This window comes from Aspergillus mulundensis (genome assembly GCF_003369625.1).
Source record: "Aspergillus mulundensis strain DSM 5745 chromosome Unknown scaffold_3, whole genome shotgun sequence".
NCBI lineage: Eukaryota > Fungi > Ascomycota > Eurotiomycetes > Eurotiales > Aspergillaceae > Aspergillus > Aspergillus mulundensis.
The window spans coordinates 420,837-433,502 of NW_020797891.1; the positions used below are offsets into that span (position 1 = coordinate 420,837).

Here is a 12,666-nt window from a genome sequence, read left to right on the forward strand (position 1 = left end):
CAACGCACTTAACAACCTTCTCCCCACTCTTATCCATCGTGAGCATAAACACGTACTCCCCCTGATACTCCCACTCCTCCCTATCAAGACCATCATCCCTCACCTCCTCTCTCCACTCCGTCTTGCCGCTCGCCCAAACAACAACCTGGTTCCCGCTCTCACTCTCGATATATTCCTTCGCGGATACCGGGAAGCCCGTCATCACGGCTTTGAGTTTCGTGGTGTGCTCGAGCCAGGCGGCTTTGGTGAATGGTCCGGGGGCGTTTAGCGAAGCCGGGGCGAATTCATGGTGGTAATTCTCTGTCAGGAGGGGTTCCAGCAGTGCATTGTCGAGGGCCGCGAAGAAGGAGATGAACTTTTGGGCTGTGAGGAGGCGTTGGGTGGGCATTTTATAATCTGATCTGGATGGAGTTTTTGTCTTTTAATGGCTCTGTTGTTCCTCATTCTATCGTTGGGAATGCATAGCACTATATACCTGGAATACGTCCTTGCAGGGCTTCGCTTAACCCCGAAGTTGTCGGTCTCCGCACCGGCGTTATGAGCCAGCTGTCTCTTGGCAGCTGAGCAGCCTTACCTATCTACCGTAGGCGGGAGGCCTGAAAAACTGGGCTCAGCACCGTAAGCAGGGCTTCAAGCAGGCATATCAGACGGGTGTGGGTGCGTACTCCGGAGTACGCATCGATCGGCATCGAGTGGTGTCCACCGCACATTTTTGTTTTTAAGTTTATCGACCTGCCGAACAACTGCTTGAATGAACATTGCTCAGGAGGAAATCTCGGTACGGAGTACCTGGAGGGCTGTTTGTTGTTCTAGCCCAAGATGTCACTCAATCAGCTTGACTGTCTCTCTAGCCTTGCAGCACATCATCACTCTGTAGCTTGAAGCCTAGGTTGCTCAAGAAGTCTCTAGGGCCAGTCGCACATATCATGAGGGTGGCAAACAAAATGGCCATACTCAGGCTCCTGGTCATAACTCGCCCTTAGGCTAGGCATCATTCCGTTTCTACCTAGTCCAGTAGAGCCTGCTAGGACTCAGTTAGAGGGAACTGTTAGTAGACCCTTCTAGAACAGATCAGTCTTTGCCCGGATGACTAGAAGCCTACAAACGCGTAAATAGAGGGCCTGCCCCAGTTTCTGCCCTTAACAGTCAGCTATCATAGAACTGCATCCACTATGAATTTCTGATTCGGGGGTCGATACCGATACCGAGGGCGCGTGGAAAGGCCACGAGATTAGCGCTGCCTGGACATACCATCTCTACCGGTTTGACGGGAGCGAATACAGGTCCACTATGTCTTCCCGACCGAGGGCTTCCGCGAGCTGAGCCCCTGGCAATCGTGCGAGCTGAAACGGCGGGTCACGGAGTTTCCGGACGGGAGGGGCTCCCTTAAAGTTGGCGATAGGCTAAGGTATGGATTTAAGGGGTGCGCACTGGACTGGTGGGATTGGGGCAGTTGGACGGATCATCTGGATATGGTTGTGAAGGTTCATGGGGAGGGTAATGGGGGACGCCCGGAGCTGGTGGTTCCCGCGAGTAATTTGATTGAGTTCACAGTTGCGGAGTAGAGCAGCGTTGGGGGAGGCAGTTAGTGTTTGGCAGCATGGACTTGATGCCCAAATATGGTTTGGCATAGATAGCCCAATCCGATATAGTAGGGAAGGAGTTATTCTTCGTCATCTACTCGATGCCCCAACAGCGGCTCCCTCTCCCTCTCACTGCCCAGCTCAGGCGAAACATGACCAGAGCCCTTCCCCCGAGACCTACGCCGCAAAGCCAATCCCAGAATCAGCGCTTGCCCAAGCGAAAACACCAAAGCATCCAGTATAATCCACCCATTGACCATGAACCAAAAGTAGAAAGTCGACGGGATCGAAAGACTGAGGCTAAATACCCATGCCACGGTAAGAAGCGCATAAACCACTGCCTGCGCTGCCAGACCCGGCAGACTGAGCGCATTGGGGACAGGGGCGGCGAGAACACGACGGGCCTGCAGGGAAATACCGAAGATACACAAGGCCGCAATAATCTGGTAAATCAGCATCGAGTGGACCGCGTAGAAGACCGACAACACGACTTCGCGATCCAGGTGGTTGTCGCTGTCGATCGCCAGTGGCCAGATGGCGTCGACGACCACAGGGACGATGGAAACGAGGAGGAAGGCGATGTAGCTCAGGACGAGCTTTATCCGTGTCCACCAGGTCTTGCTGTAGATGACGACTTGCATGAATCTAAGTCGAAGGGCAGCATTAGATCTTTTCAACGGAGGGTGCGGGCCAGACTTAACATACAGAACCAGCGAGACAAATGCGACAACCACGCAATGCCACAGGGTAAACCAATCCCCTGCGCTTGGGGGGGAATGCAGAAAGACAGCGCCCTCCTCGGTTTTGGTAATAGAGCATAGCCCGAAGACAAAGATCGCGACCGGCTCGGTGGCGCGAATTAAGTTCCACAGAATATACCGCGAGGAAACGCCATTAGTGGTCTTTTTTCCGGTGAAACCGCAGGATCTGAGGTACGTATGAGGCCACCGTGAGGATCAAGGGAATGCTGTCCAGTTCCAATTAGCATAGAGATCGCTTGTTGAGGGTTTATTCGGCACTTACGTGCGTAACCAAATGGGCGGCTCTGGGAGTGACATTTCGCCTACTTCGTCCATTGTTGAAGATGACACCTGGCAGGGGTTTGATGCAGAGACGAGAGCTGTAGCAGGATTGAAGCAAACTTGAGGAATCTCGGGGTCCAAGCGAGGTTAGACGCTTGGGCTCTGGTGGGTCAGGGACTACCTTGATAAAGCTTAGGGCTGAGGGTCTGCCAGGGCTTGACAAATACTGGAGTGCTAATTGGTATGGGCGCGGGCAAGAGCTCCTACTCGGAGGGAGTTAAGACTACCCAAATAGTAATACAGGGGAAGGATATCCTCAGCCTGGAAAGATAATTCTCTGCCAGGCGTTCGGCTACATGGGCTCGGCAAGCACGGCTATTTGCCTGAACTTGGGGAGTCATTGCGGCCTGCTTTCAATGCTTTGCCACTGTCTCCCACGTGAGTTGATACTAAGCTTTTTCTCTACGTGGTATGACGAGTCACCGGCCAAACCAAGCAACTGACCCTGTCTTTGTCGTATTCATCACTCCCCTCAAGGTTGCGCCCAACATGCCACCCCAAGCCGGCGTCAAAGCGGGCGCCATCAGCGTCCGCGCCAGGGCAACCACCGAAATCAAAGGCTTCTACCTCGGCGCTGGGTGTATCCCATTTCCTGGGCGTGCAGTTCGCGCGTATCCCCGCCCGCTTCCGGCATGCCCAGCCTGTGACCCCCGATAGTGCAGCTGTTGATGGCGTCGTCGACGCAACGGCATATGGGCCCGTTGCTCCCCAGCCATCTGACGGCTCGCGCGGGACTCGACAGCACCTGTTTGCGGGTGCACCGGAGGCGAATCCGGCGCAGGACGAGTTCGAGTGTCTTCGGCTGAATGTCTACACGCCCGAGTCGGTGGTGTCTTCGAGCGCTGCCGCGACAGTGCCCGTCCTTGTCTGGATCCATGGAGGGGGGTGGGCGTTTAAGAATGGGAATACGGACTACTATGTAATAACCCTTCTGCTGGTGGTCCACCGAGCCGTCTTCTTTGAATAACCGTTTGCTAATACACATCGCCCTCGAGCAGCTGGGGATTTCCTCGTCCGCCACTCAGTTGACCAGGGGAAGCCGATTGTCTTCGTCTCCATCAACTACCGCCTGGGATTCCTCGGCTTCAGCTCATCCGCAGAGCTGGCCGAGGAAGCCGCAGCGCATGGCGAAGACGGCTGGGCGAACCAGGGACTCCACGACCAGCGCCTGGCGCTGCAATGGGTCCGTCTCTCCGTCGTTATGCATCACCGCCTCTAACAGCCCCAGGTAAACAAGCACACCCACCTCTTCGGCGACGACGCATCGCGCGTCACAATCGCCGGCGAATCCGCGGGCGCCTGGTCCGTCCAGGCCCATCTCCGCTCCAACCAGCCCCTCTGCCAACGAGGCCTCATGCAATCCACCCCATCATGGTCGATACTCGCGCCCGACGAAGCACAAGCCAGATTCAACGAGGTCGTCGCGCGCGCCGGCGTGCCGGCCTCCGCACCGGGCGCGCAGAAACTCGCCGCGCTCCGCGCAGCCTCCACGGAGGACCTGATGGCGTGGAACAGCCCCGTCACGTCTCCGGCGTGGGATGCGCAATTCTCCGTCGGGCTGGGGCGGTCGCGCGCATGTGCGCCGCTCGACACCCTGCGCGAGACGCTGCCGTTCGCGCCGTGGGTGCAGGGCGTTGTCTGCGGGATTATGCGCGATGAAATGGCCGTCTTCCGGTCCCGATGCTCTGGCGGACCAGGGACGCTGTGGTGCACACGCTACGCTGGGCCTTGGCCCTGCCGTCTGACCCGGCGTTTGCGGGCGATGTGATGGCCGCGTATGGTGTTGAGGATGCGCCGTCCGATGCAGCGGCCGTGCAGGCGTTCGTGGCCATTCTGGCGGACGCGTGCTTCTCCGCCGTCCCTTGGAACCTTGCGGCTCGCGGGATTGACACCGAGGCGACGACGTACCCGCCCGTGTATGTGTACCGCTTTGACCAGCCCGATGTCGAGGAAGGCAGTGAGCTCGAGGGGTAGGCGTACCACGTCCTCGACAACACGTATCTGTGCCGGTACCCGGCTGTTGCGGGGCCTGGGGCGCCGGAATCGTGTCGGAGCACTGCGGACGCGTTTTCGCAGATGGTGCTGCGCCATGTGTATGGTGAGGAGCCGTGGCCTGCGTACGGGGTTGGTGGGGAAAGGCAGATTTTCGATGGGGCGCATACGAGGACGGAGAGCTGGAGGGATGCTGGTGACCAACGGCGCTGGGAGAAGTTCCTCACCAGCCAGGAGCGGAGGACTCGGTTTGCGAGGCTGTTTCGTGATGTTGTGGCTGGGGGGGTTCCGAAGACAAAGAGCGAGTGAGGTTATAAATGCTAGTTATAGTTGCTATGTACAACTACCGAGCCACAGTAGAATGGTATCATGTAGATCGAGGCCTTTTCCTGGTCGTTGCTGTCCAGCAGGGTTCATATACCTCACTCCATGCACCATCCCAAGGCTGCAAGCACTCCATCAACAACACATCCAGGCTAATGAGAACCCAAAGAGGAACCAACTTGGAAGCTGACAACTGCGTGTCGAATGCGAGGAGCCCCGCGGGGCCGCGGAAGCATGGCGTTGAGGGGTCCGTTGCGTGCCCGGCGCTGAAGGTTTGCAGGCGGCCGGGGATGTTGAGGGCCGGTGGGAAGGCGTCGCGCGTTGGAGCGCCGGTGCCGTGGACGATGCGTGTGCCGTTTGGGAGGAGGAAGCCGTGCCCGCGTGTTGCTTTGGATGGCATCTGCATGGTGGATGTGGGCGCTTTTTGTGCTGGGGAGGTATGGGAGAAGGAAGGACTGTAGGGTAGATTCGGTGGGATAAAGCCCGGCCAAGGGTGTACTTATGCTTGAGCCCTGGGTTTTCTGGAACTGGACTCTGTAGCTGTAGGTAGGGTATGGTGCTGTGGTATTCTAAGGTACCCTAACCCTTACTACCATACGTACCCGACTCCCGAGGTGCATATGGGTCAATAGCCCAGCCGCGGGTATGTAACTGGACTTGACTTTGATCGAAATCATCGAACGAGCTCCACCTTATCTTGTGAATTGATTACTCGAAAAATGATCATAAAATCCACTTCGTTGGTAAGTATCCGTTTAATAATGGGTACATACATTGAGCCCCTTTGCACGTGCTACTTACATAGGCATTGGCAGGCCTGCATGACATATATTGAACTGATACCTGAGTTTGGATTTTCTCTTTGAAGCGTTCAATGCTCCCTTCCAACTTGCATGATACGTTCATACGTCTGAGATTCCGTATGCCCTGAATAATCTGTACGCGATTGATATGTACCCCCGCACAAGCAAAAACTACGACACAGCGAATGAGATGAATGGATACTGGGTTAATTTTATCCAGACGTGGAACCCGAATGGGGATGGTTTGGTGCGGTGTCCTGGAGCAGACGAAGCTTGATCACGAGAGGACTATGGAGTTGGGGGTGCGTGGGGGATAATCAGCCTTACAGTGCCGGTCATGGGAAAAATGAGGCTCTGGGATCCCGGGGGCAAGGGGCCTGCTTGTATCTTCGGGGCTTTTTCTCTCTCGTTTGCGCTTTGTTTTGTTTGTGATGGTCTTGTTTTGAGACTCACTGGGCTCTGACCTCCGCCCCAGTCTCAGCATAGAAGGGAAAGTAAAATGCCGTCAGACATCAGATTCAACAGCAACAGTGACAACAGCGGCGCTCAATGACTGCAAGATGATGCGTCGAGTATATGGTGCACCTATTGTCTTGTGGAATGTACCATCACACGTGAACTTTGCAGGTATTTCGCTTTTGCCAGACAGCAGGTTTGAGTAAAGGCAGCATAACCCTCAAGAGCGTGAGACAGCAATCGGTACCTCGTACAAAGCTATCTTTTTGCCATTTAAGTATTTTCATGGCTCTGTTAGACCACGTAACAAGCCTCCCACAGACCCAGCCAGGTATGCTCAGGTAGAATAACAATGGATAGATTGAACGAACGGCTTTGGTGTCCGACCCTTCCGTACCGTAGCGCAACAGCGGAGTGCTAGCCCCAGGCAGCGTTCGTGGCGCTGAGTAACTTCGTTGACTGGTTGGGTTTCCTGTAGATGGTGAGCGGACAAGGTCCAGGATTGTGACGGGAACAGAACGAACTCTCTGCCCAATTAGACGAGGACAGCGTTCCTGCCCAGAGGTGAACTGTCAGAGCCCCGATCCTTCGCGCATCGCGCTTGCCCAACCGGTTAAGCTCCTTCCCCCTCACTGGCGGTGGCGGCAGGGTCAACCCTTCCCTCGAATCTTGTCCTGTAGTTTCTGCGTTCCCTGACTGCTGCAGTTCCTGCCTCAATTCTAGCTTTCTTTGTTTGCTACTTGTACCGCGGCATCGGCATAATATCATTGTCAGCGTTGTTTGTTCCCAAATGGCCACGAGCGGTCCAGCGGCTCCCAGACTGGGACGCGATCAATCAGAGCATCATGCCTCCAGATCTCAATCGACTGCTAGGCGTCGAAATCGAGTCATCACTTCGTGTCTCGAGTGTCGGCGACGGAAGATGAAATGTGACCGGAAAGTACGTGGATGTGTAAGCAATATCCATCCACGGAGGTCGCTGATGACGACAGGAGCCGTGTGACAACTGCACTACGGCAGGCAGACATTGCGAATACGTCAAGGCCGCCAGCAAGGACGAAGGACTGCAACACAAGATCACCGAATTAAAGGAGGCGAAGGATGCATTGGATGCAGGGCTTCTGGCAGCTCAGGCACAGGCTAGCCAACCGCGTAAACGCAGCAAAGCGCGTGGCGCTTCGTCAAGTGACGATGGGAAGGAAGATGATTCCGGCGACGACGTTTACCTCGAACCCAGTCCCTTCGCCGTGGTAGGCGTGGCATATGCCAATGAAAATAAGCCAAGCGATGGGATGGACGACCTGGGGATCCGAATCGGCCGGATGTCGCTCGGGGAGAAGGTCGGGGGCCTGTACCATCCGAGATTCGCCGATGAGGTGCGTCGAGTGTCTCCCGCTCAAGGTCCGGGGTCTGGGTCCGGCCCACGCCGTGGAGGTGCCTCCAAGCCTGCTGCAGGAGATGTTGCGTCTCTGCAGGCACAGCTGACGCCCTCGGAAGCTTTTCTCTTCGGCCATACTACCACGAGTAAGGTGCTCACCGAGTATCTCCCGTCGCGGACCTTGTCCGATCGATTATTGGAGAGGTACTGGTGCGCCGTTCACCCAATAGCGCGAGTTGTCCATCGTCCGTCCTTTCTTGAGCGTTACGAGGCACTGTATGAGTATCTTGAACAAGGCTCGCCGCCGCCTCCATCCTTGATCGCAATCGTCTGTGCTGTCCTCTTCTCAGCCGCAGTGAGCATGTCAGATGCCGATGCAGTGGAAATTGGGATGTCCGGAAACTCGAAGCAGAACCTGCTGGCACAATTCAAAGTTGGCACGGAAGCCGCACTCGGCAGGGCACATCTGATCAGGACCAGCTCGTTGGAGACGTTGCAGGCCTTTGTGGCTTATCTGGTAACTAGACGTCTTTGGCACTTCAAAGCAGGCGTTTGCTGATGGATGTATAGCTCCCATTATGTCTCGGTCAGATGTCTCGAGTCCACACTGTCGTTGCCGGCATGTTGGTTAGATTGGCAGAGTGCCTCGGTCTGCACATTGACCCGGTCGAGTTTGGCTTCAGTCCTGCCGAATGCCAGATTCGAAGACTCATCTGGTATCAAGTCTGCCACATCGACCAAAGTACCAGCTTCGCCCAAGCTCCTCGTCCGTTCATCCACCCAAACGGCTACACCACGCAGCTTCCTCTAGTTATCTCCACTGATGCTCCGGTTTACTGGAACGATATGGTATACACAAATCTCTTTTTCGAGTGTAGAGAGATGGTTCGGCGGAACCAGATGCACCTTCATCGCGTCGACCAACGCAAAATGTCCCTCACCAAAGCAATATCCTTGATCGAAGAGTTCCGGATAGCGATGGACGTCAAATACGGCCCATACATTCATCACGCCACTCCAGGTCCGATGCAGAGAATGACCAGTTTGGTTCTTACCCTACACACCACTCATCTATACGTGATGCAGCTGGCTCGATACTTGGCCAGCGTCAGCTATCGAATGCCCGACCGTCTACGTCAGATCCTTCTGGCCAAGGGGACTGAGCATCTGGAGGTTGCCATGGAGCTGGACTCCGCTCCGGAATTCAAGCAGTGGGCTTGGTACACTCCCGCATTTCACCAATACCATATTGCTGTTCTGTTTATGATTGAAGTAATGCGTTTCCCACGACGACGTGAGGCATCTCGTATCTGGCGGTGCTTGGATTTCATCTACGAGGAGCCGTTATCCACCAGTGCCATTGCTCCATTGGCGGTCCTTAACCCGACGATTGACCAGGTCATCCACCATCGTGATGTCAAAGCTCGATATCTTCTAGGCCTGCTGGCTGATGAAATGGACGTGTACCAAGATACAAAACAGACAAAGGCACCGTCCCACGTGGTGAATGCGCCAGTCGGTATGGCGCCCGAGAGACCAGGGGAGACTCGCGATCCTTCAATGCCACTCAACTCAGCTTATGGCGAACCCACCGCTCCCGAGGCAGAGCAGCCTCGCCAGCCGCATTTCCAGGCCATACCCGGAGTGTCGCAGCCGATCAGCATTCTATCCCAGCCGAGTGACGGAGCCTTTCATGGCAGCTTCCCAGAGATCCTCCCAGCCAATATCACCCCACACGGGTGGTCCTCCTCATCCGGCACCCCATCATGGACCCAGTCTCACTACAGATTCTCCGAGACGACCTCATCTTTGCCCGGTGTTTCGGCTCCACAAGGCTTGTATGGGACTACCCCAGCGACAGACTCAAGTCAGTCCACTTCGCAATACCCTCCGGCCGGTCCCGATGATATATACAACATTGATGTCCAGGAGTTGGAGATCGACTGGGTATGCTGTCCGTTCAATTGCTTAGTCCGCACATGATTAATGATATGACTAGGATCTCTGGGACTCCATGTTCCCGCCGGCTTTCAATGATGGGACTCTCGATATCTCAGTTGGCTTGGAGGAGGGCTGGGCTGGGCTTATTTAGCCGTGCAAGCGTGCTTGTGTGTTTGTCACATCTATTAATAATACCCACATCACAACACCACCTTGAGACAATGAGCATATTTTCATTGTTTAGTCATTATCATTTAGAACTATTAGTTCAAACGGGAGTTCTGCCTTTCCCTATTCCTATTAGCCGGGTATTAATGGCCGTACTAGCATGGATGATTGAATAGGTTGTAAGTTAGCATGATTTTGTTTGCTTAGGTGTAAATGTAATGGCGCTAACAAGACCACGACATAAATAGCAGTATCAATGGCTCATGGTTACTCGCTCATCAGGCACTGTTTAATTTTGTTCCATTTGCGTGGCTTCTATAAATATCGCGAAAATATATATTTTGGCAAAAGGAAAATGCTCCAGCGTGAAAGTTTAAACATCGGTCCTCCCCTGCACCATGGAAGCGTGTACCCACACAGCTTTGATATGGAAGAGTTTCATTACGCACAGACTATTTAAGTCAACCGATATCTCACAGTGTAAAAGTGTTTCCGGCCATTCAATCCATTCTAATGCAATCGACAACCATACCATACAATCATGATCATGTAGCCCTAGTTCAGGGAGACGGCTTGTAACGGGAGATTGGTTAGTGTCCCAAGACCGAGAGGCCCACAAGGAAAACCCGTACTGTCTCCACTGCTGTACGGTAAAGTGAGGAGAGAAAAAATAAAAAAGAATGACCGACGCAGGGCTCGAACCTGCAATCTCCTGATTCGTAGTCAGACGCCTTGCCAATTGGGCCAGCCGGCCTTGCTTGATAAACAGATTTTCATCTTTGTATACATAGAGCAAAACCAATGAGCAGCCCTGGAGTACTCCGTATCGTCACTCTGTGGCTCTCTCCTGTCTTGTCATCCGACACCAACCGATCAGAACTGTTGGAAAACATCCAAATACCTTTGCTCAATAATCCCGTCGTCATAATCCAAGTTTCTAGTTCAGTTACTTATGATGTACATTGTACAGCTTGGCTGAACCGAATTTTCTTTTGTCTTTGCTGCAATTCCAATCCAGCAATCTGTTGATGCCTGATGGTCAAGGCAGCAAAGAGGATCACTCCGCACGGTATTCAACTGAAAGTGTAGGTACTCCTGAAAGTGAATAGAAACGCTGCTGATAGAAGAGAGCTTTCTGGGTAAAATGTGGCTTCAGGCCACTGCTAAGCAAATGTCTTTATGATTGCTTTTGCTTTCTCTGCGTTCCTGGTACTTTGTACATGTGCTGTCTAGGGTCTGGTCTGGCCCACCCCTCCGAACCAACACCAACAAACTCTCATCATGATCTAGGTACGAATACCAATCGCCTCTCGACACCCTTTCTGACGATCAAAACAAACCCTGCAGACATCGGAGTGAATCAACCACTCATACTGAGAGTGATGTATCACATGTGGCTGTGCAACGATCATCAATCCATTCTTGGCCTACGTGATCCTGCTACGTCATGGCCAGCACATCACAGCCTACCTATTTAAGGGACTTCGTTTACCTCGTAATTATTGCTCTTCTGATCATATCACAGCAGAACGCATCTACGACTCTCATCATCCTCGAATAAATCACTAAACATCGCAATATGGGTCTTATGTGGACTAAGCACTGGGGTGGACGGCATGCCGGTGAGTGTTTACCCCAGGGCTCGACCTTGACGTTCCTGAACGCTTCCGTGGTTCCAGAGCGCAAAGGCAAAGCTAACTGTTATGGTTGCGTCAGGCGGCGGCATCGTCGCTGACAGGCATGGTGTTCGACGCGCTCCGTTCCGGATCACTTGTGGTGCCTTTAGCTGCTTCCGCTAGACGACAATGACGATGGCGATGATTTGACGATGTTATGACCGTACGTACCTCGATGCCGGATCGGAGTCTGACTCGAAGCAAAGAAACACATCATTAACATGTCTTTCTCCTCCAGTACATCCTCTACCTCTACATACCTACCTCAGCCCCCTCATCAACTTCGTGCACGAGCGAGTCAGCGATAATCGGAATTGAAACGAAACGAAAGCAAGCCCGAGACTGTCCATTTGAAACAGCTGCTAAATAGGGAAGTGGCTATTTTATTCGGTAGAGCCGGTTGAGTTACGAATACCATTTTAATTTTGCAACATTTCCAATTCGATCGCTGCAGGACTAAAGCCTTATAATAAGGACAATGGATCCATGGGTAGCTGTTTGTACCGCGTAGAGATCATTGCAACGTACTCAATCTCTTAAGTTGGAGAGTGCTCCGGGTACGGCGAGATATGTGAGTCCATCAGAGCAAAAACACTGAAAACAGGCGACGCTTGCTTAGGGGCGCGAAAGGGCAGCAGTGATGAGCACTAGTTACCTTACCTCTATATTCATGGACCTGGTTCTGGATTTGGCACGACAGTAGGTTCATATCTATGCTCCGGATAGATTTACATATTCGTAGCATACTATAGCAATCCGATGATTCGGCGGCAGTAGGCGCTTGGAGATTGGCAGCACGCTCTTCAGCACGAGCAACCGGAGTCCTATCAGTTTCCAAGGTTGGACCGCCGGAGTGCTTGTCCGTATTTACTCTACCGTAGGCTCGTGGGGTTGCGCGGGCTCAACTTCCAAGGGACTGAACCTCCGATCCAATCAATAACCGCCACGCTAGGAAGGCAGTTAATCTCAAGAATATGAGTTCTTTGCGTTTGCCATTCATCTCATCCATTGTATCACTTTTCCCTATCCATCTGTGCCACCTTTTCGCGCGGAAACGTAAGAACATCTCAATTCGATATCCCTAGAATACTCAGATCCGTGCCGGCGGAGGGGGTGTTTTTAGTATAGTGCTAGTATAGCCCTAATATTATATTAATTATAAATATTATTATAATATTATATTAAGATGAAATATAGTACTAATACTATATTTAAATTAATATATCTTATTTTTAAATATATATATTTAGTTTTATAATATAT

General features: G+C 53.0%; 3 protein-coding genes across 3 annotated transcripts; 2 read left to right on the forward strand and 1 right to left on the reverse strand.

Annotated features, from left to right (window-relative positions):
* Positions 1-1,663: 1,663 nt before the first annotated feature.
* Positions 1,664-2,659, reverse strand: DSM5745_03934 (uncharacterized protein; the record flags this gene model as incomplete). Its single annotated transcript, XM_026745950.1, has 3 exons — positions 1,664-2,228; positions 2,289-2,510; positions 2,607-2,659. The coding sequence occupies 3 exons, from the start codon at positions 2,657-2,659 to the stop codon at positions 1,664-1,666; spliced, it is 840 nt and encodes a 279-aa protein (XP_026604946.1).
* Positions 2,660-3,154: 495 nt separating this feature from the next.
* Positions 3,155-4,639, forward strand: DSM5745_03935 (putative carboxylesterase; the record flags this gene model as incomplete). The annotated part of the gene is made up of 5 exons (XM_026745951.1): positions 3,155-3,276; positions 3,323-3,584; positions 3,699-3,848; positions 3,894-4,285; positions 4,363-4,639. 5 exons carry the CDS (start codon positions 3,155-3,157, stop codon positions 4,637-4,639), a joined length of 1,203 nt encoding a protein of 400 aa, XP_026604947.1.
* A 2,523-nt stretch (positions 4,640-7,162) lies between these two features.
* DSM5745_03936 (Zn(II)2Cys6 transcription factor) lies at positions 7,163-9,710 on the forward strand (the record flags this gene model as incomplete). Its single annotated transcript, XM_026745952.1, has 4 exons — positions 7,163-7,180; positions 7,233-8,135; positions 8,189-9,565; positions 9,618-9,710. 4 exons carry the CDS (start codon positions 7,163-7,165, stop codon positions 9,708-9,710), a joined length of 2,391 nt encoding a protein of 796 aa, XP_026604948.1.
* Positions 9,711-12,666: the final 2,956 nt, after the last annotated feature.